The sequence below is a fragment of the Calypte anna genome, chromosome 23 (assembly GCF_003957555.1).
Source record: "Calypte anna isolate BGI_N300 chromosome 23, bCalAnn1_v1.p, whole genome shotgun sequence".
Lineage (NCBI taxonomy): Eukaryota > Metazoa > Chordata > Aves > Apodiformes > Trochilidae > Calypte > Calypte anna.
In genome coordinates, this window is record NC_044268.1 from 3,916,791 (window position 1) to 3,942,515 (window position 25,725).

A 25,725-nucleotide genomic window follows, 5' to 3' on the forward strand; every position below is an offset into this window, starting at 1 on the left:
GCTGGAGCAGGTCCAGAGAAGAGCAAGGAGGCTGTGAAGGGATCCAGCAGAATTGCTGTGAGGAAGGGCTGAGGGAGCTGGGGGTGTTGAGGCTGGAGAAGAGGAGGCTCAGGGGAGACCTCATCACTCTCTCCAACTCCCTGAAAGGAGGTTGGAGCCAGGGGGGGGTTGGGCTCTTTTCCCAGGCAACTCTCAGCAAGACAAGAGGGCAGGGTCTCAAGTTGTGCCAGGGGAGGTTTAGGTTGGAGATGAGAAAGAATTTCTTTCTGGAGAGGGTGATCAGGCATTGGAATGGGCTGCCCAGGGAAGTAGTGGATTCTCCGTGTCTGGAGATCTTTCCAAAGAGCCTGGATGTGGCACTGAGTGCCATGGACTGGGAACCACGGGGGGAGTGGATCAAGGGTTGGACTTGATGATCTCTGAGGTCCCTTCCAACCCAGCCCATTCCATGATTCTGTGATTCTATCAGTTCTGCTCTGCCTGGAAGCTTCTTTAAGGGAAGAGATGGACTCTTCTCTGTGGGAAGTTAAATGTCTGGTTGCTGTGCTTCCTGATCCCAACGGAAGTCTTGAATTCACTGGGGTCAGCAGGAGTTTTACATGGCAGGAGGAAAGCAGGATGCTGCTCAGGGTGCTTGTAGTGTCTGAACATTCCCCCCACCTCTGCCAGCAGCAGATTGTCCAGAGCCTCAGTTTGTCACCTCTGTAACAGGGAGGCAGTGGTGGCCATGGGGACACTGTCAGTCACTCCTCCTCTTACAGCAGAGGTGTGAGGTCACATTTACAAGTCTGAAGCTCCTGCACACTCCTGTCCACCAGGCAGCTGTAATATTGGCTGTTTGTCTGTGTGCCTCCCCAGAGACTGAATTTTCTGTAGTCAGGGCTCTTGAAACTGCTGGAGGCAGTGGGAAAAAAAAAAAAAAAAATCCTTTGGTGAAGGGCACTGTGGTGTCACAGCAAACGTGAGGAGTGTTTTGTGAAGGCAGAGCTTTGGCTGGGTGGAAACCTGTGTGCTTGATACAATCACTAGTGCAAAAAAAATAGTTAAAAGTCTGGTAATGATGAAGGCAGATTGGAGTTGCTTTTCTTGGCTGAGTGGCTGGCAGCTGCACAATAGCCATTTTCATATTAAATCACACAAAGCCCTCAATGTGTTCCTTGCACCTTTCCCTGGATCTTGTATAATTAGTGGGCTTCCTGTGTGACATGGAACCATATAACAATTTGACATCGTGCAATTAGAGACACATTTTAAAGCTAAGCATGCTGTTAGGGGGGAAAAAAAAAAGAAAAGAAAAGAAGAAAAAAGATGGAGAAGGAGGAAGTTAATTAACAGGAATTGACAAAAGGAGAGAATTACAAGGAAAGGAGCCAGCAATGCCTTCTGCCACCACTGATTCCCCAGTCAGACACAGGGTTTGATGGAGGGAGTGGCAGGGTTTGGGCCATCACTAGACCCATCCTTAGCTCATTAACATTGCTCAGGAGGAGGTTTGGTGGCAGTCCATGTGTCTCTGTGCCTTTTGCAGCCGTGTTCTGTGGTGACCCGGGGATCCCTGCTCAGGGCAGGAGGGAGGACCGAGGCTTCACTTACCGCTCTTCTGTCTCCTTCTCCTGCCTGGCCCCGCTGGTTCTGGTGGGCTCAGCCCGCAGGTTCTGCCAGTCCGATGGGACCTGGAGTGGGACTCAGCCCAGCTGCATAGGTAAGGGGAGGATCCGTGGTCTTGCAACTACGAGCAAAGAGCTTTGAGTGCTCCTCTTGCTTTCCTGCTGGTTGCACAGTTGGTTTCTTTCCTGGGTGCTCGAGGATTCTCAGCCCTGAAGATCAGGGGGCAGAGAGGGGATGCTTCTGGTTTGTGTGGATTTGCTGGTGGTACACAAACTGCTCTGCTCACAGGGCTGGGATTCAGGCTGATGTTTCCACACATTCTTTAGGTACCCAGCAGACTCTGGTACCACATTCCTCAGGAGCAGGCAGAGCTGTTTGTGCCACTCATGAACTCTGCTTGGGAATTTTTCTCTCCAAAACAAAGCACAGGAAGGCAGAAGACTCGAGTGACTCCCAAGCCCTGAAATGCCAGTTTCTGACAAAGTCAGCTGAACCCAGAGTGTTGTATTTATTCAGATCCCACCCATTTTTGAGGTTGCCAGTACTGCAGCCCCCCCCCCCTCTCCCCCAGGCACAGCCAGGAGACCCAGGCTCTGCCCTCCACCCTCTGCCATCCATCACCTCCTGCCTCACCCAGGCATGGGGCTCCTTCTTCCTTTATTTTGGACACTGTGACTTATCTGGGGGCTTCCATGGAAACAGTGCCAGTGATAAATGACAAAAGCTGAGCAGAGCCAAGTGGTGGAAAATGAAGGAGCTCTTGTGCCTCAGCCCCAGATCAGCCACCTTGTGCCCTGTCTGCAGGTGCTCCCTGCAGCTCCAAGGACCTGGGGGTGACACCAACAAGTGCATCCCCTTTCTGTGTGGAGAGCAGGGCTTCCACAACCTTTCCTTTAAAAAACACTCAGCTCTGCTCTTTCCTTCTCAGACCCCAGCCTGACAACGTGTGCTGACCCTGGAGTTCCTCCCTTTGGGGTGCAGAACAACTCCCAGGGCTATCAGGTATGGTGACAGCAGTGAGGTCCCCTTCGCTGCACCCTGACACCCCCCAGGGTCCATGTCTGAGTCCTGATGTGGATGGACACCCTGAGCAGGACACCCCAACCTGCTCCTGTTAGACCTGGGGCTGCATCAGTCCTGGATTAACTGGCAAGGCAGCATTTAGGTATTAATTACAGAGCTAATTAATAGTTATTAGTGTAATTAGTATTCACACTGGAGACATAATTTTCCATTCATTTTCAGACCACATTCTGTGGGTGGTTTCCTTAATCTCAGCTCTTGTGCAGTATGGAATCAGTGGAAAGAAGGGAATGAAGCAGAGCTCTAGGGTGCTCCATCTCCAGCCCCCTCCTTGCTGAGAGGGACCCAGGCACAGGGCTGGTGTGGGCTGGACATTTAGTCCAAACTGGAATTTCTAATCCAGCTCCAGGATTTCTGCTGATTCTGGTTCTATTGAATACCCCTTTTGGTAAAAATCTCAGCCCATTCTAACAGCACCTGTTTGATGCTGGCATTGGGTATATTTACCAGCCAAAGCAGCCTTGTCTCCATCATTAAATCAGCAACTCCCTGCCCAGGGAAAAGCTCTCCAGGGACTCCAGGAGCTTTCCCAACACCAGACCCTGGCAGGGTGGTGAAGGCAAAAGATGGAAAATTCTGGAAGTGCTTTTGTGAATCCCAAAGCCCTGGGAAGCTCAGTGGATTCTCTCCTCTTGCTCCAGGTGGGAAGCATGATCTTTTTCAAGTGCCAGAAGGGATACCTGCTGCAGGGCTCCACCACCAGGACCTGTCTCCCCAACCTGACGTGGAGCGGCGTGCAGCCCGACTGTGTCCGTAAGTCCTGGGAGAGGTTTTGCCGAAAAAAAACAAAAATAAAAAAGCAGGGCCTTGACCTGTGCTGTTGCCTTGTGTTTTTCTGTGCTTCCCTGTGCACATTGCTGGCTCTGAAGAGCTGGTAACTGGGGGAGAGCTTTGAGAAAACACATTCTTGAAGAAAAGGATGATCACACAGCTGCTCCTCTCCTGACACAACTACACCAGCAGCCACTTCTGCTTTCAGATGAGATTTTTTTTTTTTTAACTTGTTTTACATAGTTCCAGGTGAGACTTTGTTTTGTGCTTCTGAAACTGCATTTGATGACCAAGATGTGAGCTGGTGCTCAGGGGACTGAGGTTAACATTTAGCCAGAAGGGCTCCCTGGCAGAGCCCTGATTCTCCTCAGCTGTAATAACATGTTACCCTTTCTTTTAAACTGTCTATCATCTTCTGCCTGCTACACCAGAAGGAGTTTAATTTAATATATTTAAGAGGTAATATCCATCATGGTCCCTGTATCAGAAATGTTATAAAGCTTTTCCCTTTCCCTTGTGTTTATGGTGAGAGATTTTCCCCTTACAAGCCCTGGAGGTGCTCATGCTGCCAGCAGCCCAGCTGGGGCACCCACCTTAAAAACTCTCCCAGGTAGCATCAAGGGAGAGATGCATCGAAACAGGAGGTGGTTTTGACTCACCCATGCCACCAAGGACCAAGTTTTGTTGTCTCTAGGTTTGCTGTAAAGCCTTTTCCATCAGCAGCATGGAGTCAGATGCTGTTCCTGCTGCTGCCTCCCAGCTGGAGCTCTCAGACCATGGGAGTCATGGGAGGTCAACCTTTCAGCTTTCTGGATTTTATGTTTCATCCTCTGTAAAACAAGGATGAAGATAATACCCCGTGAAGGCTGCCAAGGATTTGTTTTCATTCATGAGCAGTTTGAGAGCTACAAAAAGGGCAAAATTTACAGCATGGGTGAGAAGGAGCTTTCCAGCTCTGCAGTTTATTTGTTTTGTGTCATAACTTCTCCAGGGAAGTGGTGGCACATTTACAACAGGACCTGATGGAGCAGTGCAGGCACATGCTCACTCTGGTGGCAGGGAGATGGACAAGCTCAGCTTCCATTTCTGTGGGACAAATCCTGCAAGTTATTCAGCAATTGCAGGGAATCAACTCTTGCACGTTTCTGAGGACTCACTGTGTGATCTCGTGGGGTGCAAATTATTAGTAGGACAGTGCCCCTGAGGAAAGAAATTTTACAAAGCCAGATCTGCAATGCATTCACTGGAATCCCTGGCTTCACTTAAGGTCTTGGTAAAAGGCAGTTTTGGTCTGGAGTTTGGCTTGCAAGACACTACCAAGGGTCAGAGTTAAGGGAAGCAGAAAGGTATCTTTAGCATCATTTGGTTTGAGCGTTTTTCCTCTGGAAAGGTGGGGACTAGCAGAGCCTGATTATCAGTTCATGGAAGCTGGAACCAAGTGAAGGGTCCCCTGAGAGCTTTAGCCAGAAAGAGCAGTCCAGGCTGGGAAAAATCCAGGCATGGCTCTGTCTCATTAGAGCAGAGAAAGCATGTGCTGTAAAATCCTCTTCTAAGAGATCTGTCCCTGCTGACATCATGGTGCCACCCCTGGGACCTTCTGTGTACAACTGGATGGTCTCTCCCATCTCTCTTTCCCTTCTGCTTTTCCAGCTCATCACTGCAAGCAGCCCGAGACCCCTTCCCATGCCAACGTTGGAGCTCTGGATTTGCCATCTCTGGGCTACACCTTGATCTACTCCTGCCAGAGTGGGTTCTACCTGACCGGGGGGTCCGAGCACCGAACCTGCAAAGCAGATGGCAGCTGGACAGGGAAACCCCCAATCTGCCTTGGTAAGAGCAGCATGGCCCTTGCTTGGTGTTTGCCAGGACAGGAGGGACTGCAGGCAGGTTCCAAAATGCTTTTCTCCAACAGCTACCCCAGAAACTGGGTGTTTGCAGGGCTGAGCTGGCTGTAGAGACCACAGCTCGGGGGGCAGAGACAGGGAGGGGATTTTCTGTCTGCTGGTTTGGGTCTGGAAGCCTCTGCGCAAGGCAGAGATGGTTCTTTACCTTCTCTTGCTACTTCAGAGTCTCAGCTCAGGAACAGGTAATGGTCTCAGCTTGACACAGGGCTGTGTGGCTCTTGTGGAACATGTTTGGTCTCTCTGGACACCAGTGTGGAGAGGATGGTAGGGAGGGCAGGAACTGGGAAACTTAGTTCTGTTTTTCTGGGATGGGCAGGACCCCATCCAAAGCCATGGTGCTGCCACCTTCTGTGTCTGAGCAATGCCAGCCCAAGGCTGTTTCCTGCTGCCAGCAGCACAGCAGGGATGTCCCAGCAGCTCAGACCCTGCTGTGTTCCCCTCTCTTGCAGCTGATGCCCGTCCCAGTGGCAGACCCGTGGGCACAGCGCGGGAGCCTCCGCTGGCCAAGGTGGCAGGTAAGGAGAGCTGGGGTTCTGCCAGGCTGAGACCTGGGCCTGAACAGGTCCATCCCTGCCACACAGCAGACAGAAACATGCAGGTCCTTGCAGGTCTTCAAACTGCTGGGCTGGCTCCATCCTCTGTTCATGCTTCACTGCAGAATGGGTGGGAGCCTGAAGGGAGGTGGGCACCATCACCCAGGGCACTCTGCAGAGAATTTTTTACATTAGAGCTTTTTTTAAGAAAAATTGGGGTCTCATAGCTTTTTCTTAAATTATTTTGGGGGTAGGTTGGTTTTTAAAACTATAGTGGCTTTTTTTTTTTTTTCCAAAACCACAGAATTAAAGTAATCATTGTTTGTCCTCCTGGCTTTGGCTTTGCACTCAGTGATGATACCACAAAGAGTGGGTGGGATTTGAGACATTTAAATACCTTATCTGTGAACTCCCAGGAAGAAAGAAATTTGCTCTACTTTGGTTTCTGAGAAACAGAGATAAATGACAAGCTGTTTGTTTTTCTGCATCCCCAACTGCTGGGGTTTCTAGTGCCTGCTGATGTCTTTGCAAGGAATTCCCTTTGGAAAGGCTCCTATGAGTACATGGGGAAAAAGCAGCCTGCCATGCTGTCAGTCACCAGCTTCGACCCTGCCACCAGTAAAGTCAATGCCACCTTGATAGACCACAGTGGTGTGGAGCTCCTGGTGTCTGGTAAGAGCTGGTGTGGCCTTTGGGGGGGATTTGCCCCCGTCAGAAGTAGCCTCAGAGTGAGGAGCAGTGGGCTCTGCTGCATCCATCATGTCCATGCTCTGAGAGAGCTCTGCAGAAACACCCAGCTGTGAAGCCTCCAGTCTTTGATCTGCCCAAGACAAACAAAATGAGGTCCCTGAGTTTATTTGACTCTCCCTGGAAGGCAGCCCAGCCTGCTGCCCATTCCCTGGGTGCTGGAGTGCTGGAATTGTCTGTAGCCCAAGACAAACAAGATGAAATGACAGGAGTGCTCCTTGTCCTTCCCCTCTGGGGAGCACCAGATTCTTACAGATCAGCAACATCACCTGAACATTAACAGCTGAGCCTCTTCCTGTGTTCAGAATGTCTTTAGTATCCTGGGGGGTGGGTGTGGGGTTCTGTGTTTCTGGTGTGTTCCCCAGTGTGTTCCATGGGAGGAGGTGCCCCCCCCCTCCAGGTGACTTCTTGGCTGTCTCAGGTAGAAAGTGAATCACTTCAGACTCAGGGAGTCTCTGTCATCTTGTGATTAAAAGCCATTTATTTTTCAGGTGTTTACAAGAAAGAAGATGTGCACCTGCTTCTCCAGGTTTACCAGATCACAGGGCCAGTGGAGATCTTTGTCAACAAGTTCAAAAATGAGAAATGGGCTCTGGATGGACATGTAAGTGCTGGGGAACCTTGTGCATAGAGTCCACACACACCTCTCCTCCTGATGCTCTCACAACCCCTGCATTTTTCTTGCTAAAGCTGAGGCAATAACTACCTTAGCTGTTATTCTGGAGGCTGCTGTCCTCCAGTGACCTGGAGGGGACACAGAGCATCCTTCCAGCAGGCAAGGTGACCTTAGGTGACATCTGGCACCTCCATGCTGCCTCCCAGCTGGGTGGTAATTTTCCTTTTTTTGTTGCCCTGTGGTTTAAAACCTGCAAGTCACCTGAATAACACCAAAGGAGAAGCCAACACGATGAATCCCAGGTGAACAGTTTGTGTCTGTTAAACATGGAGCTGGAATTGCTGATCCTCCCTTATGGAATCAACTTCTCACCCCTGCTACCTTCCCATGCCCTTAGGAGAAATGTGTCTGATTGAGCCATGGCCATTTGAGCCCAGAGCCCTCACTGCCCCTTGAATAATCAGATGTGCTCTGCAGGTTAATGCAAACAAGATTTGGAGGATTTTTTTTCATCCCTTCCTTTGAGACGTGAGAGTCTTAACAGGTTGTCCGACTTCCTAGAAACTGCCCTGGTTTTCTGGGGGATGCCATCAGATGATTGCTTTGCATGAACTTGGAAGAGACTGTGCCAGGGTGGGTGTGAAAAGCCCAGGGAAGTGTTGAGGGCTCTGCTGATCTCTGCTCTCGTTTCAGGTCTCCTCAGAGTCCTCCAGTGGCACATTTGTGTACCAGGGCTTTGTGCGGGGCAAAGGCTTTGGGCAGTTTGGCCTTCAGAGACTTGGTAACTTGGTTTTTTTATTTTTTTCCCTTCTGTTGCCACCTTCAGCTTGGACAAGGCAGGGTTTGGGGGAGGCAAAGAACACAACAGCAATGATTTTAATGTGGAAACAAAGCGAGGCATTGAAACAAACAGATTTCTGTTCAAAGACAGAACTTGGAGGCACAAAGAGCACCTGGACACTTTTTTTTCTCCATGTTGTCCCATGTCTGACCTGAAAGCTCAAGCCCCTTTGCTGCCCCTCCCAGAATTTAGAGGCACTTGAGAGCTTAGAAAACCTGATGTCTAAGCTCCTAAATATCTCTTAAAATGTGGCTTGAGCTCTTCAGTCTCTCCAGGATTTTTGGATTTTGAACTTGGAGTCTTGTCACCTTCATGGAGAATTAAATGCTCCTTATTGCAGCCTTTGAAAATCTCCCTTAAAGCCTAACCTTAAGCATCTAAGTTTGAGCATTTTGGTAAGACAAATCTATTTACATCCCTCTTTAATTGTACTTCTAAATAAACAATGATGTCTAAGCTAAGCTGGATCTCCAAACCATTCTCCATGCAGCTCAGGAGGTTTTTATTACTTTCACAGCAGTGCCTGTAACCATCTTGTTCTCTTATGGGGGATGCAACCTGTCACTGAAGCAAACCCTATTGCTCACCCTGGTGTTTGAAATGTGTTTCCTTCTGCTGTGTTTCAGACATCAGCATGATGGAGAATGACCACGAGTCTATAGGACACCATTTTGCATCAAACAGCAGTTCTGTGGCAGCTGCCATCCTTGTGCCTTTCATCGCCCTGATTATTGCAGGGTTTGTGCTTTATCTCTACAAACACAGGTGGGTTTCAGGAATGAAGCCAGCAGGTGAGGCAGAGTCAGGGAGCTGGGGGAAATGCTTGTGAGTTTGGCTTAAAAGCACTCCCCTTAGACCTGGTTTTTCAGTGGAAAAATACTGGAGCAAAGCTGTGTGGAGGGGTGAGTGGGTTGGGAGGAGAGAGTGGTGAGGGCGTTTATGACCATGAGTAAGATCTGTGGTGACTCTGAGTGGGGGAAGGCAAAGTACATTTCATTCTTGGGAGCCAAAGCTGGCTTTGTGCATGTAAATGGGTTATTTCTCTGATCAATGCATGTGGAAATGTTGCTGCTCTGCAGAGGGAGCAGCTCGGGGGGGTGGCAAAGCCCAGGGAGCTGCTGTAAGATTTTTCTGTAGATCCGTTCTGCCTTATCCCCAGGTTTCTGTCCTTCCCAAGCAGCTTTTCCCTTCCCACTGGCTTCTTGTCAGGACGTTCAGCTGGCTGCAGCAGGAGCAGCCGTGACCTCTCTGTGTTTTCTCTCTGCCATCCTGCAGGAGAAGACCAAAAGTCCCTTTCAATGGCTACTCAGGCCACGAAAACACCAACGTCCGAGCGACGTTTGAGAACCCGATGTACGAGAGGAACCTGCAGCCCACGGAGATCATGGCCAACGAGTCCGAGTTCACAGTCAGCACAGTCTGCACAGCTGTATAGCACCCAGCCTGGTGAGTGGGACAGGGACAGGGACAGGGACAGGGACAGGGACAGGGACAGGGAGATCCCCCCCTCCTCCTTCTTGGCACCTTTAAAATGCTGCAGCAAAGCAGAGGAGCCCCTGCCCCGGGGTGGTTCTGGTTGCCCAGGAGGTCTCTGCCAGACCCAAACCCCTGTCCCCATCTTGGGGTGTTGGGTGGTGGCTGGAGGAGCTGGAGGAGCTGGATCCTCCTGGGGAACAGTGGCAAATCCAGTTGGTTTAAAGTTTTACTGCAGAGACACAGGGAAGTGACTGGATGTGAACCTTTGGACCTCAAGAGTACTGCAACGTTGTTAGTTTGAGATGAGGAAGGTGCTGCAGGCTTCCCCAGCATTTCCCTGTGTGATAACAACCTGTTACCTTCTCTCTGCCCCTTTCCTATCCCTCTAGGGTCAGTGTCTCGTGGATGATTGTGTTTCACCTCACTCACGGTCTCCATCCGTTCCCTCCCCATCTCCCTCCTTCCAACCTTGTTGAGGCTGTGGAGAGGCTGCTTCACCTCCTTGGACTTGGTGTGAACTCCTCGGAGATGCTGGGTTGTCCCCTGTTGTCCTCACCCACCCTCTTCATCCTGCTGTGGGTAATGAAGCCACCCAAAGGTCTGGCTTCAACACCATCAGGAGCTGCGGGGGCCTGGGAGGGAGGTGATGGGAAGGCTCTGACAACCTGCCCTGGGTTAGGTCCTCTGGAGCAGTGGGTCTGGGGGGTCCCACCAGTTCCCCCACACTTTTGGGAAGAGCTTGGACAACAAAGAGGCAAAAGAAGCAGATGGTGCTGACTGGGAAAACACCAGTGTGGGATGGGATGAGCACTGGCTTTGGCTTTGGGGGTTATTTCTTTGTTGTTTCTTTTCTAACCCGTGGCTTTTATGGAGGCAGATTTTTCAAGTGGGGCCTTTTCAATGAGACAAGCAAAACTTTCCAACCTTTTCTCCTCTTTCCCATGTTTGATTTTCCTTTGGGCATTCTCCTTGGGTTTCTCCTGCCCCATGTTCCCTCCAAGGAGCTCCCAGGGTGGTGAGGAAACATCTCCCCATCTGTGCTCCTCTCCAAGCACCCCTGGTCAGGAAATCACTGGCAGCCACAAAGGGACAAAAACTTCTTTAAAAAGAACTCTTAAAAATGCTGATTTATTTTCGCCCTCGATAGCATTCAAAAGCCTTTGCCCTTTCCATATTGATCCTCCAAATGGCAACGCAATAAGAGTTTGAATTAGTCCAGAGCTGTTCCCTTTATTTCCCAGGGCAGGAAAGGAGGAGAGCTTCCAGGAGAGCAGAGAAGGCAGCATGATATTTTTCCTCCCTTATAATAAGAGCACGATGCTTTTGTGATGACACCGTCCTCCTCCAATAAAGAGGAGAGCTGCTCTTGTTGATTTGGGGTTTTGCTCTGTTTGGTTTGAGTCACCATTCCTGGGGCCAGGCTGGAGCCAATGGCAGGGCTGTTTTTCCAAGTGGAGTGAACCAGGGATGCTGCAGAGCAGGGGGTGTCAGTGAAGCAGCTTCTTCTTACAGAAGACTTGAAGGGAAAACAGAATTAAAATAAGTGGTGTTTACATCCATGCTTGCATTTAAACGCTGCCTTTCCCCTGCCTCATGTCAGCTGAGGTTTTGTCTAAGAAAAACACAGCGTAGGGTGGGGTTGGCTTTTCTTCTGTTTTGTTTGTTCTTTTATTCTCTGTGTGTGTGTGTGTGTGTATATATGGATAAATATATATTATTTTTTTTACTTCTGTCTCTTACTCAGCACTCTTAGAGTAATCAGCAGCCTAACAGCCAGCCTGCCAAAAAATATCCCCTCTGCTCCCCAGAGATGCTCTGCTGGGTTCCTGAGGGGTGGGTGCAAGCGGAGCCCCATCCTCCAGGAGCCAGGAGCCAGCCAGATCCTGGAACTGGGCACCCAGGGAGCTCAGGACCAGTGCTGGCCCCATCCAGAGCGTGTCCTGCAGCCAGGAGCAATCCCAGCTCATCCCAAATGCAGGCAGGAGGAAGAGGCTCCAGCTCCAGCTGGGGTAGGGGGGTTGCCCCATGTCCCCCCTTTTTTTTTCCACCTCCAGCTCCCAGGACGTGGAGCCCAGAGCCAGGTTGAAGGGTGAGTGGCAGAGGGGACCCTGGTGGCAGCCACAGTCCTGGCTCTCCTAAGGTGTGTCAGATGAACCCAAAAGATGCTCACACCCCAGCAGGGAGGAGGGGGAGGCTCTGCCTGACCCAAATTTGCTGCTTTCAGCCCATCAAGCACCATTTTCTGCTGTGTTGGGAAGTGGAGGGGGTGGTGTTGTGGTTGTTGTTGTCCCATTTTGTTTGCAAGCTGGCTGGGACCTGGTACATGACATTCTCCATTCTTGTGCCCAGAGGACTTGCATTATGTTAAAAAAAAAAAAAAAGTTACAAAAAAGAAAAAAGGAGGAAAAAAAAAAAAGAAAAAAGAAAAACTGAAAAAAACTTTTGTACAGAGATATATTTTTATGAATCAAAAGTTTGTACAGTTCAGAAACACAATGTAAATGTTTTTTCATTATTGTAGTAAAGAGTAGTGGAAGATCAGCTTTTGGTTTTTTTTGTAAATGTAATAAAATGTATAAATATGGTTTACATAGAAGTGTAAATATGTAATCTATACATACACTTGGCTTGTCTGCAGTATATACAGTTTAATTTATCTGTCTCTGTATATGAGGCTTTTCATTGTGTCCAGGCTTTACTTTACTGAATTTGAAGCTATTTTAAATTTTGGAATTAAAATAAAATATAAATTTTTGCATTGCTTTTCTTATATTTCTTTTCTGGTGCTTTTTTCATGAGCTGCCAAGGGCTTCATCTAGGGTCCTGCCTGCCATCTGCCTCCTGTCCCTTTGGGTGCCCTCCTCTCCCTGGCTCTGCAGGGATGGGATGGGGTGGGTGGGATGGATGGCATGGGAAGGGGTGGATGGGATGGGGTGGGATGGGGTGGAATGGGATGGGATGGGAAGGGAGCGATGGGATGGGATTGGATGGGATTGAATGGATGGGATGGGAAGGGGTGGATGGGATGGGATGGATGGGATGGGATCGGATGGATTGGATGGGATGGGAAGGGATGGGATGGGAAGGGAGCGATGGGATGGGATGGGATGGGATGGGATGGGATGAGAAGGGGTGGGTGGGATGGGATGGGATGGATGGGATGGGATCGGATGGATTGGATGGGATGTGAAGGGGTGGATCGGATGGGATGGGAAGGGATGGGATGGGATTGGATGGATGGGATGGATGGGATGGATGGGATGGGATGGGATGGGTGGGTGGGATGGGATGGATGGGATGGGATGGGATGGGGTGGGGTGGGATGGGATGGGATGGGGTGGGATGGAACTGGATGGATGGGATTGGATGGGATGGATGGGATGGGATGGGAAGGGGTGGATGGGATGGATGGGATAGGATGGGATGGGAAGGGATGGGATGGGATGGATGGGATGGATGGGATGGGAAGGGGTGGATGGGATGGATGGGATGGGGTGGGATGGGATGGAACTGGATGGATGGGATGGGGTGGATGGGATGGGAAGGGATGGGATGGGATGGGATGGGATGGAATGGGACGGGATGGATGGGGTGGGATGGGGTGGGATGGGGTGGGATGGGATGGGATGGGATAGGATGGGATTGGATGGATGGGATGGATGGGATGGGATGGGATGGATGGGATGGATGGGATGGGATGGGATGGATGGGATGGGATAGGATGGGATTGGATGGATGGGATGGGATGGGATGGGATGGGATGGATGGGATGGGATGGGATGGATGGGATGGATGGGATGGATGGGGTGGGAAGGGGTGGGTGGGATGGATGGGATGGGATGGGATGGGATGGATGGGATGGATGGGATGGGATGGGGTGGGAAGGGATGGGATGGGATGGGATGGGATGGGATGGGATGGGGTGGGAAGGGATGGGATGGGATGGGGTGGGTGGGATGGATGGGATGGGATGGAATGGGATGGATGGGAAGGGGTGGATGGGATGGGATGGGATGGATGGGATGGGATGGGATGATGGGATGGGATGGGATGGGATGGGATGGGATGGGATGGGATGGGATGGGATGGGAAGGGGTGGGATGTTCTTCCAATTGTGGTCCATCCAGGGCTGGATGCTGGCTGTGCTGGGGAGCTCCTCAGAATTTCTCTAAAAACAGGGATTTCAACAAGATCTTCAGAGAACAAAGTAAACCCTTGGGACTGTGATTTGTTTCTCAACATCACTACTAGAAAAAATAACACTAGAGCCCTGCTGCCCAAAGAGAGAGGAGCTCCTGGTAATGTCTGTCCTGATGCAGCTCACATCAGCACTTTTTAGTTTGGGAATCATTTAACAGTGAATTTTCTGGTTGAATCAGACACATTGAGGGCATCACCTCCCTCCTGCCATGCTTTCCAAGGAGTGTTTGAGGGTCCTGAATTTTTCAGTGATAAACAGGTGTGGTTTCATTTCTGCTTTCCTCAGTGGAGTTTCTTAACCTGGTTTTGCCCTGACCTGGATCCAACCTCATCACAGGGGTTCCCTGTGCTGCTCCTGGCTCAGGTAGAACAGCACCTTCTACTCTGTAGGGTGGGAATGACCCCACTGCAGCCCAAATAGGAAACATCTGATGGATTTTGGTGGCAGGAGGGAGCCCAAAGCATCCCACAGACATTCTTGGATGGCCCCGTGCTCTTTCCATGCCCAAGGTCAGGAGGGTGGGAATGATGCTGCTCAGGGTGACACCAGGAGGTGACAACCCCTCTGTCCCTCTCTAATCCCTTTTTTCCTCTAACTGGGACTCCAAATGAGGTATTTTGGAGCTTAAAGGCCACTGCTGTAAAATGAGACATCTGCAACAGGGCAAAACTTTAATCCCTTTAAACCCCAGAGGATGGCACAGCCAGACAACAAATTAGTCATTTAATTGCTGCAGCAATCAGCCTGGGAGGAAGAGCCTCGTGCTCCTGCCAAGGTGCTGCAGCCCATCAGACCTCAGGACCACGTTAAGAGCTCCTGGTGGGGTCACTGAGGGTCCCACCTGGGATGGTCCCACCTGAGACCTGAGGTCCCACTCCCCCTCTCCTGGCTCCATCTCGAGTCCACGTGCCCCAAGCAGTGACTTTTCTCTGCCCCAAGCAGTGGCTTTGCCCCTCCAGGAGCTCTGAGTGAATTCTCCTCTCTGCAGAACTGATGGTTTTGCTTTTTCCAGCAGGTTTTGGGCAGCTCCATGGAGGGAGGCAGAGATTTGGTCCCCGAGCAGTGGGAGAGGGTGATGGGGTCTGCAGAGGACACACGTGGACATCTTGGGTTGTTTGGGGTTTTTTTTACAGCTTTTTTTTTTTTTTTTTTTTTTTTTGCTGTCTGAGGGTTTGACCAACCCTGGTGCTTGGCAGAGGAGAGGGTGGGTGTCGGAATTTCAACCTTCCCAATTCCCTGGAAATCCTCATGGAAGCACCTGGGCTTGCAGAACTATTTAAAGTAGAAAGATTTGCTGAGCTGAAGACCCTCTTCACTTTTCCCCTCTTTTATCAAGCTACTTTATATTCTTATTACTGTATGGAGACACCTTTCTCCCCTGCTCCAATTTAGCCTTAATTTTCGACTGTTAATCAGGCAAAGTGCTGTGGCACACTCTGCTGTAATTAAAGAATTAAAGCCATACCTGAAGAATGCAGATGTGACGGCAAAAATTAATTATTTAAATAAAGCCAGGCCATTAATTATGCATGTCCTTCAATCTTTTCATCTCTTGATAAGCTCCAGGTTTGTGGAAAGGGAAAAGGAGAAGTTTTATCAAGTCTCTGAGAGTACTGAAGCCCGGGCTGGGGCACTGGGGAGTGCAGCTGGGTACCTGCAGTTTGGGGAGGGGGCAGATTTCTTTGCATTCAGAGCATCAGGAGTGTTAGGAGGAGTTGTTTCCCACCCAAAGGTATTGATGAATGATCCCAACTAATCACAGCTCCTGCAGCCTGCAGCCCAGCTCTTGGGACACATCATACTGGGACCAGTGACATCTTCCAGCATTGAGGAACAGCAGGGCTGACACTGTGCTGCAGCAGCTCCTGCTGGAAGGGACAACGTTCAGAGCCATCCCATGAACCCTCACCAATTAAGTGATGCTGTTTTCATAATAATTCTCCCTGCTTTGGTCACAGGGGGTAGTGCATGTCTGGCCATACAGGCTGGTGTCCTCTGCTGGCTGGGAGAGCAGCGGGGTGAGCTCAGGACCCTGAACCAGGAGCCACCCACTGCCTCCTGTTTTCCATGAGCTATAAAGGGTTTGGTGGGTCTTGGGGTTGGTTTTGGGTTGGGTTTTTTTTTGGATGCTGGTGCGAAGAATGGCTGTGAATTCTCTCTTAACTGACTGGTGTCCTTGGTGGGGTCTGCAGAGGAGCTCCTGGCTTGGAGATGTCCCACCTACACTCATCATGGAAGCTTTGAAGTCCCCTTGCTCGCTGCATCTTCTCCTGCTCAGGTGTTCAGGTAACTTTTCCCCATGCTTCCCTGGATTCCCTAAGGCAGCCAAAAGCCACAGGTAAGCAGCTCAAGGTGCAGCAGGAGGTTGGGAGCTGTGTTTACAAAGGGTGCTGCTCCAAGTTGCAGCACGAGGGGTGAGAAGCTGGAAGGGTTGGAGGGGGGCAAGTCCCTGAGCCTTCATTTCCCTTTAGTACCCTGGAGCAGAGCTCCTGCCATCAGAAGCAGCTGCCTTTACCTAAGAATCGACCCAAAACCTAATTCCCCCCAGCCAAGGTGAATGAGCATCCCCATCCCCAGTGGTTTGGAGCCTGCAGATCCCTGCAGCAGAGCAAGTCACCCCCCAGCTGTGCCTCAGCTCACCCCATTTGCCTTTCCCTGGCGTTTGTGGCAGGTGGCAACACAGCAGAATTATTTACTAGTGGCTCTCCCTTCCCTTCTGCCTTGTATTGCCTCTGATTCTCTGTTCCCATGTGTTATTCATGGAGCTCTCATTTCAGCTCCTTTGCCAGCCAGCTGATGGGGCAGGCTGTGCAGGCAGGCAGGTTTGTTCTGCAGAAAAGGCCATAAATAATCCCCAAACTGCTAAGCAGGAGCACAGCTCAGGGACTTGTGCTTAATGCTCAGAGACCTCCTGCAGCAGCATCTTCTACCTGCAGCTGCTGGCAGGTACCTTCGGGGTCTTTCTCACTGCACCTCCAGCTGATTTTCCCCTCTCTGCAAATTGAAGGCCAGGGATGGTGATGTTCTGATAGGATCTTGGTGCCTCCTCAGTAACCCCCCAGGAGAAGTTTGTTTCTGATCAGAGGCATCTCCATACAAACCCCTTGGAGGGGGTGGGCAGGCACAGGCTGCTGAATTCCTTCTGCTGCCACCCAGCTGTACCAGAGCCCCTCAAAACGGGGAATAATCCAAGCCCTTTGGTCAGCTGGTGAAAGAGTCCTGCAATTCAGCTCTTGACAAGAAAATCTGGTTCCTTTCTAGCAGAGGAAAGCCATTATCCCACTCAGGAGTGAGGTGGAAAAAGCAGCTGCAGGGAGGTTGCTTCCTCCCTGAGCATCCCAGAAGCATCTGAACCCCTCTCTCTCACAGCCATGTCATTAGGGCAAGAGCTTTTAGATCTTCCAAAGGGCTTGGTGGGATGGTGGGGAGGTCCCCATCCTGCTCCACAAACCCTCTAATGCTGTTAAACTCTGGGCTTTAAATGGAATTTACAAAATAAATCCAGATTTCACCCTCGGAGAGTTAATCACTGGGGCTCATCCTCTTATCTCCCCTTCCTAGGTGTGTGTGGCACACAACCATACATCCTTGCAAAGGGAAAATAATTATCAGAGAGATAAAGCTTTCATTATTTTTAATAGCATCAGGTCCACCTGGTGAGTTATTGCAGTAATCAAAGCTCATCAGCTCCCTGGCTGCCTGCACGCAGCCACCACTGCCAGAAACCCCCAGAACCAGGGGTCAGCTCGTTGGTAACCATGGCTGGGCTTTTCCACAGGAAACAAAGCACATATTTCATGTAAGTCATTGATTATTCTTCTTGAAAACCCTGCAGGGAGCAGCCGGGGGTCCTTGGGCAGCTCCCTGGGGAGGTTTGGTCCCTGCTCCCCATCCCACAGCACCCACTTTGGGTGAGCTTGATACTGAGGTCTGTAGAAAACAAATCAAAACACAGGATTAGAATGCATCACAACGTTCTCATTCGGAGTTTTGGAGTTTGCCTGTAGTTTTCAGTTTGATTTGTGTTTTCTCACTTGCAGATGCACCTTGGCATGCCAGGCTGCTTGTAGAAAAACACTTTCACCCAAAGCAAAACTATTCATTTGAGGTTGAAAAAGTATCCCATTTATTCTCACCAGCTCTCTAAAGCATTGGTAATTTTTTTAACTTTTTTTTTCCCCCCCAAAAAAAAATATTTCCAGGTTTGAGAGCACCAACACAAAACCCATGATTCACCTCCCTGCTCTGTAGCACACCTTCCCTGCTGATAAATGCCTTGGTGCCTTCCCAGCATGGATCTGCAGCCCTTTTCATTCCCAGTGCTGGGCTGGTGCTCTGCAGCATCACATCTGCTCACAGCCCTGCAGGGCTGGGTGCTGGGGCTGCCCCAGTTCCAGCATCATCAGATGGATGCAAGGCCAGGGCTGGAGCAGAGGAGGAGTGATTACAATCCCCTGACTGCAAAAGCCAAAGCAAATTGAGTCTTGTAACAGGACACGGGCAAGTTCCAGTGCCAGGGGGAAGCAGTTAGTGCCTTACTGCCTGGAATCCACAACAAGAAGGTTTCAATGCTTGCAGCTAGCTGAGGCTACCCCAATTATTGTTTTTAGTGTTTTCTGTCCATACACAGGCTAGAGAGATAGAAATCTCTCCCTGTGAATGCACAGAGGCTTTTCAAACTGGCACCAGGATATAATTACCCCAATTAGACCTTGGCCATGACCCAAGGGAACCTTCCAGCAGTGGCACCTTCCAGCCCAGCTTCAAAACCCATTGTCCTGGGGTCAAGGTGAGGCTGTGGGAGGCTCCCAGGAATCCTGGTGCCCTGTGCTGGGCTGGCCTGCTTGGGTTCATTTATATTTTCTTATGGAATAATCTTGTATTCCAGGTTGCACACATCATGTGCCAGCTCTGGGGTGCTGGGTGCTGATGCCAGGGGCTCCCCAGGACTCACTCCAGCAGCTCCACATCCTCCCAGACACCTTGTCAGCAGCCTTTGGATGCTGCATGGAAACCACTGCTCAGGGTCTGCAGATGGAAGAAGTGCCTGGGTAGGTTGGGAGCCTGCAAGGAATGCAAATGGGGCTTTAATTTTTGTTGCATGTTCAGTTTGGGGTTTAATTTGTCTTTAGCACCCCAGCCAGCAGTGATGTGCAGCAGGTTGGTTTTGGTCTGGTTTTTTTTTCTTTGCTCCTGTGTCAGTCAGGGTCATCAACAATCTGAAAATCCTGTTGCAGTGAGAAGCAGCTTCTTTCTGCTGGCTGAAGCTGGAGGTTAATTCTCCTGTAGCATTAGGCAGAGGAGCTGGGTGATAATTAGAGCTGTTGGCTCTCCAGCAGAGGAGAACGGTAATTTTCAAGTGCAGTGCTTCTGTGCATCCTCTAAGGAAAGCACAATCATTCAGAAATTGGGAGTTTGACAGGATGCCAGTTTTGATTCACCCTTTGAAATGTTTTTGTGTCAACAGTGCTACAGCCACACGTCCATCAAGAGAATTTTCCCCTAAAAACTTTTGTCTTCCAGAAGAACCAGCGAGGCACTACCTCTCCTGCTTGGTTTGGGTTTGGGTTTGTTTTGTTGGGTTTTTTAAATATAGATTCCTTAAAAAGGGATGGAGAAAAGGGAAAGAGGCTTCTCAGTCCATCCTGTGGAGATGTTCTCATTACAATCCTGGTAGTCCTTGCTTTGGGGAGGACACACTGGGATGCAGGTACCAAGGATGCTCCTTCAGGAGTTACAGGAGTGGTTCAGGGGAGCTGAGCACACACTGAATTTCATTTCAGAACAAAAGACCACAAGTTCCAGAGAGTTTTGGGATGAGTTTTCCCTTTTCTAAAAGGACTCAGGTCAAAACTCTGAGCTCAAAGCTGTGGGTGCTTTTTGCCCATGTGGCAGGAGGTGCCAGGACAAACGGGTGTCAAAGGACACTGCCAAAAGCACTGGGACATCTCCTGGGGGCTCAGGTGAGTGAGGGTCTGTACAGGATAAACGTTATGATTGATTGAAACACAGAGGAAGGGACTTAATGAGCTTATTTTGGCTACCCTAAGGTAAAAATCTTCCCTTTGCAAAGCAATTCCTCTAGAAGAGGCGTTATGCAGATTCGGTACCAAGACAAAGACCTGACCCAGTCATTATGGAGGAGAGAAGGGGAAAGGCTGTAGAGAAACAAGATAAACCAGGTGCCTCGAGTTGCCAAAGAGTGGGTGTGAGTCCACCTGTGCCTGGTTAGGGCAGGCCCCCTATTACCAGGGGGCCAATAAAGGTGGGACACACACCCACAGAGAGCAGCTCACTCTGGTGTGAGGCAATGGAGAGGCCAGCAGCTCGTTGAGCCCCAGGAGCAAGAAAGGCTCCTCCTGCAACAAAAACAAAAGGCAGCTGAAAAGGAGAGGCTGGTTAATTGCCTACAGCTCGATTTTTGGTTTTTTCTTCTTTCATTTAAGAAAACAAAAGGAGGAAGCCTGGAAGAGCTGAGTGAGGGAAGGGGCTGCAGGGGTGATGCTCAGCCCAGAGAGTTCCAGGCACAACCCGGATCCTGAGCTCAGACCATCACAGCACATTTGCTGGGTTAAAAGTTTCATTCAGGAAGTCAGAAAAAAAAAATTCCTTGAGATTACTGTGCTCCATAGTTAGGCAATATAGAATCTCTATAGCCATGGGTTTTCCCCAGGGGGATATTCAGCCTTTATTCATGTCAGCACAGGTGCAGGCTCTGGGGTGGTAAATGTGAGCTCACCAGCAATGATGTTTCTTTACTTAGCAATAGTTCATGCACTTGATAAAAGTAATTCACATACGGTGAGGGGGATGCAGTCCACAGGGCAGAAATCAACCATTTGACAGCTTCTGCCATCCTATTACCCAAGCCTGGTCTCCTCTGCAAAACTTTATCATCTGAACACGACAAGTGTTAGATAAGAAGTGGGCACTGCTGTTAGATAGCTGCAGGCTGTTTGGCCAAGTGATCTGCTGAATATTTATAAGTAGCAAAGATATTTGCATAACTAACTCGTGTGCCCCCACTGAAATGTACTGGGAAGAGGGAAAAGAAGATGGCAGAGCAGGAATCCCGGTGAGCTGAAGTGACAATGGCAGAGGGCTCCCCCATCTCCCTCCTGAGGCAGCAAGGAACAGCTCAGCCCAAAGCCCTTCCAGGATGTCTGGGGCTAAAGCTTCATCCCAGCAACTTCTGGAATAAAAATAAAAAGGTGTCAAAAGAGGTGGCACAGCATCTGGGAGAGTGAGCTGGAGCTGGCAGGAGGGAAGCAAAAGTCTCTGGAAAAACTTTGCACATCTCATTGGCTCAGTGTCTGGTCACAGACAATTTAATTGAGAGATTTTCATTTATTAACACTTCATTAAGTCTGTAACCAAGTCATCTTTAGGGCAATTTAAAATGCACGTGCCCCACCACAGTGGTGGTTGGTGCAGCCCAATGTCACCTCCCCTGTCACCACCCCTGGTGTGGCAATCATAGAATCATAGAATAGGCTGGGTTGGAAGGGACCTCAGAGATCATCGAGTCCAACCCTTGATCAGCTACCGCCACAGTCACCAGACCATGGCACTGAGTGCCACATCGAGTCGCTTTTTAAATGTCTCCAGGGACGAAGAGTCCACCACCTCCCCAGGCAGCCCGTTCCAATGTCTGATCACCCTTTCCGTGAAAAAATTCTTTCTAATCTCCAATCTGAACTTCCCCTGGCACAACTTGAGACCCTGCCCTCTTGTCTTATGAGAGTTGCCTGGGAAAAGAGCCCAACCCCCCCCTGGCTCCAACCTCCTTTCAGGGAGTTGCAGAGAGTGATGAGGTCTCCTCTGAGCCTCCTCTTCTCCAGCCTCAACACCCCCAGCTCCCTCAGCCTCTCCTCACAGGATCTGTGCTCGAGTCCCTTCACCAGTCTGGTTGCCCTCCTTTGGACCTGTTCCAGGACCTCAATCTCCTTCCTGAACTGGGGGGCCCAGAACTGAACACAGGACTCAAGCTGTGGCCTCACCAGGGCTGAGTATAGGGGCAGAATCACCTCCCTGGACCTGCTGGTGACGCTGTTTCTGATACAGGCCAGGATGCCATTGGCCTTCTTGGCCACCTGGGCACACTGCTGGCTCATGTTCACCTTTCTGTCAATCCAGACTCCCAGCTCCCTTTCTGCCTGGCTGCTCTCCAGCCACTCTGTGCCCAGCCTGTAGTGCTGCATGGGGTTGTTGTGGCCAAAGTGCAGGACCTGGCACTTGGCCTTGTTGAAGCTCATCCCATCAATGGGATGGCAAGGATGTGGGCAAGAGCTTGATGGATTTAGGATTATTTCTTTTTTCTGGGAGAACAGATTTTGTGGGAAGAGAAAAGGAGACCAGTGCAAGACCTTCAGGGATTCTTCCTCCCTTGCTCTGTGCCCTTGCAGCTCTGCACAGGGTGGGTGATGCTCTGCTCATCCCCATCCCCATCCCCAGGCTGATGAGCAGAGGAAAAGCAGAGGAAGGAGTGAGGCATCACTGCCTGCAGCAGCTCCCACAGAGACTGAGACCCCAGAGTTGCCTCTCAGTTGGTAAATCTCATACCTGGGCTGCCCAGAATCTTCTGCTGATGCCTTCAGCCCAGCACTGAAGTGAGGAGTGGGTTTAAGCAGAGGGTGACCCCAGCCCTGCGTGGTTAAGCAGATTATTCAGATGGTTTTGCCCAGGGTTTGCTTTTGAAAGCCTCAGAAGTTCCATGGGGCTTTTTTCCCATTGAGCCTCTCCCCTTGCTCACACCAAATTGTTTCTGGTCAGCTAAAAACCTGCTACACAAGGTGATTTTCTGTTAGAGAAGTGTTGCAGCAGGAAGCATGGCTCATGGCTGACATCCAGCCAATGGGGTTGTACCTATTGATTTTTTTCCCTACTTCTACCACTATTCAGCTGCCTGGAGAACATTGCTGTAGCAAACGATAGTCACTTTGGGGCAGCCTTGTAATTGCCAGAGCTCAGCAGACAGTTTTACCTGCACACAACCTCGTTGTCCTACCAGCAAATGTTTAAAGAAAGTGAAAGAAACTCTAAAATCTGTACAGACACCACGGAAGAGCCCAGCAGCTCGGTGCAGCCTGTTGTTCTATGGCTCAGGAATGAAGCAGCATCTCCTCTCCCAGGTTTTTTAAAGAAGAGGTGAGAAAGCAGCCAGGTCAGGGAGAAATGGGATTGTGATCAGAGTGTCCCACAGACAGTGGAGATGCTCCCAGCCAGGGTGGGTGGGGAGAGGTCCCTAGGGGGGAGATGGACCAGGAGTTTTGCAGCTGTGTGAGAGGAGCAGTGACTGAGCCTGTCCTGAAGCTGTCCTGGAGCTGCACTGCCCCATCCATCACTCCAGCAATTCACCCCAAATCTGGGAGCTCTCATAGACCTGGTCAGCCCTGCAGCTCCCCCCTGTGCTGCAGGAAGGGCATCAGGAAGGAGCTTGCCACTGCTTTCCAGGGCATGTGATGGGGGGAAAGGAGGGGAAAGATCCTGATTCCCTTTGCACACCTTGGAATTGTTGCTGCTTTGGGATCTGCTGCCCTGCACTGAGCCCACCTGCAGGAGGGATGGAGCTGGGAGCATCCTTGGAGCTGCTTGGATGGAAACCTGGGACCAGGCACCAGCTGGAGAAGGGCCCAGCTGCTCAGACACCCACCCCTGGAAAGCCACCCCCTCTCAGGTGACAGGGGAGATGGTAGAGACCAAAATCCCTTTTGTGAGGATTTTTTTTCTTTTTCTTTTTTTTTTCCTGAAGTTCCATTAATTCTGTGTTCAAATGATGCATATTCAAAACAGTCTAAGTGGGGCCCTCACTGCTTCAATTAGCATTAATGCACAATTATTTTCCTCCATATTTATGCTGCTGTTTCCAGGCACGGGTTTTGGTTGTTGTTGCTTTTTAACTTTTGTATGTTAATTCAGCATTTCAAATATCCTGCTCTCCAAGCCATTTGCACACTGATAAAGCATAATGAGAAGGAGAGAGATTTATGGCTCTAACACCAGGGGAAGGAAAGGGCTGCCCATCAAAGCAGGAGATAAATCCTGGCTTTTACCAGATCATAAGATATAATTGCATCTAACGTGGAGATTGCACAGAATCAGCTCATTCCCCCGTGCTCTTTACTGCCAGGAATCTGCAGCAAATAAACCAACCTTAGAAATGACTCTGCCCTCACCATGATGGAGTTTGGGAAGCATCTGGGCAGCCCCAGTCCTGCACCCTGGGCTCTGTGCTGGGCAATGCCCACACCTGAGCTGTCTGTCCTTGCACAAGAGCTCCTGGTGAGTTGGGGTCCTGTGCCACCCCTTAGTGGCAACGTGGGGAGGGGGCAGCTCTCCCTCTGTGGTGGTTTGTCTGGAGGAGACTCTCAGTTTTGAAGTGCTGGTAGATGCCAAGCTCCCACAGAGAGGGGTGAGTGGGAGAGATGGAGATGAGCTCCCCCACCCCCTTAGCTGGGCAGATGCAAACACTTGGGTTTTAAATACTTTTATTAATTCTTTCTTCTTTCCTCAGACTTTTTTTTTTCTTTATTCCTTTTTAATACTACTTTTTGTAAACTTTTTTAAATTCATCAGCCTTTTGCAACATCTCTGGAAAGATGAGGGAGCTGAGCCCAGTCAGTGCTCATTAGCAAGGCTTTGAAAGGAGAATTGTTTTCAGTTTCCACTTGGGGAGGGAGCTGGGTTTGCTGCTCTGTCTGTGAGGGGGCAGGAGAGAGGAACTGGGCAGGAGATGGATGGAGGACTCAGGCTGGGTGTCCCTCCAGGGCAGCAGGCAGGGATGTGGCTCAGCTGCCAGCTCCTGCTTCACTCCATTGCTACAACTCCCAGGTGCTGAGCCAGCCCTTCCCTCTCCACACTGATGTGCAAGGGAACCTGGGGGGTACGAGGGATGCTGAGCTCCAAATCAAGAGGCAGGAGACCTAAAGGGCCCCGGGGAGCTGCTCTCCATCCCTGGGCAGGAGAGAAACCACAGCAAAGGAACCTTGGGGAGGAGAGGAAGAAAAAAACCTGAGTGAGGGGAAAGTGAAGCTGCTCTGAAGCCCCTTGGGTACCCAGGTGGCATCCTGGGGTTTGTCTACACAGCACCAGGCAGGATGGTGCATCTAGAAAGATGTGGGATTTTAAGGGGGATTAATTCACGGGGCTACAGGCTGGAAGTGAAGAGAAACCAGGCTACATTTTGCAGAGGAATTCCATCCATTCCACTCCTCCTCGTGAAGCCTGACAGATGAACCGTGGCCCCACGTGTGGCCACTCAGCTCTCCATGCTCTGCAGCATCACGAGCAGCACAAGGGATGGTTCATTGCTTCATCTGTGTTTGAGAAGCAAACTGGAAAGCTCTTAAAATACCCTGCCTCTCCTCTTCTCCCCCAGCCAGAACAGTGGCATTTCTGCCATTCCTGGAGTGGGTAGGGGCAGTCCTGGGCAAAGCAGTGAGCTGCAGACAATAGGAAATTCAGTCCAGTTTTCTGCAGCTTGCAGGAGGAGGGATGATACCTGATCTCCCATAAACCTGTCACACAGACAGAGCCTATCAAAGCTGCCTGAGCAAATTTGAACTGGCAGAGTGAATTTAGACTGGATCAGTGTCTTGTGTCATACAGCCCTGGTGGCTTTTCATCTGGTGCTCGAAGCCCCAGAGCTGGATTTACAATGCCATGAAACCCTCTGCCTGCTCTCTGGAGATAATCCCAGGAGGAGCAGAGCACCTTTCAATCTGTCTTTATGGAAAGATGGATTTTATGGAAAGCATTATATTTCTCCTTTCTTCCCAGCACTGTTGACACAGTTTGTTTCTGCTTTGCCTTGCCCACCCCAACGCGCTGCGAGCGCTGAGTCTGTGCCAGCGTTTGTGGACATGCAAATCCCTTCATGTCGAGGCAAGCTGTGAAAATCTGTCTCCATCTTGAGCCAAATCCTTAGGAAAAATTTACTCTTACAC

At 50.3% G+C, this 25,725-nt stretch overlaps 1 protein-coding gene across 1 annotated transcript in view; it reads left to right on the plus strand.

Moving 5' to 3' along the window:
- Window positions 1-10,025, plus strand: part of CSMD2 (CUB and Sushi multiple domains 2) — a 235,890-nt gene extending 225,865 nt beyond the window's left edge. Inside the window, 11 exon segments of the mRNA XM_030464359.1 lie at window positions 1,529-1,702; window positions 2,537-2,610; window positions 3,333-3,444; window positions 5,113-5,292; window positions 5,816-5,881; window positions 6,410-6,571; window positions 7,138-7,250; window positions 7,956-8,043; window positions 8,730-8,868; window positions 9,379-9,549; window positions 9,969-10,025. Coding sequence (XP_030320219.1) covers window positions 1,529-1,702; window positions 2,537-2,610; window positions 3,333-3,444; window positions 5,113-5,292; window positions 5,816-5,881; window positions 6,410-6,571; window positions 7,138-7,250; window positions 7,956-8,043; window positions 8,730-8,868; window positions 9,379-9,538 — 1,268 coding nt within the window. The 3' untranslated portion in view covers window positions 9,539-9,549; window positions 9,969-10,025.
- Window positions 10,026-25,725: the final 15,700 nt, after the last annotated feature.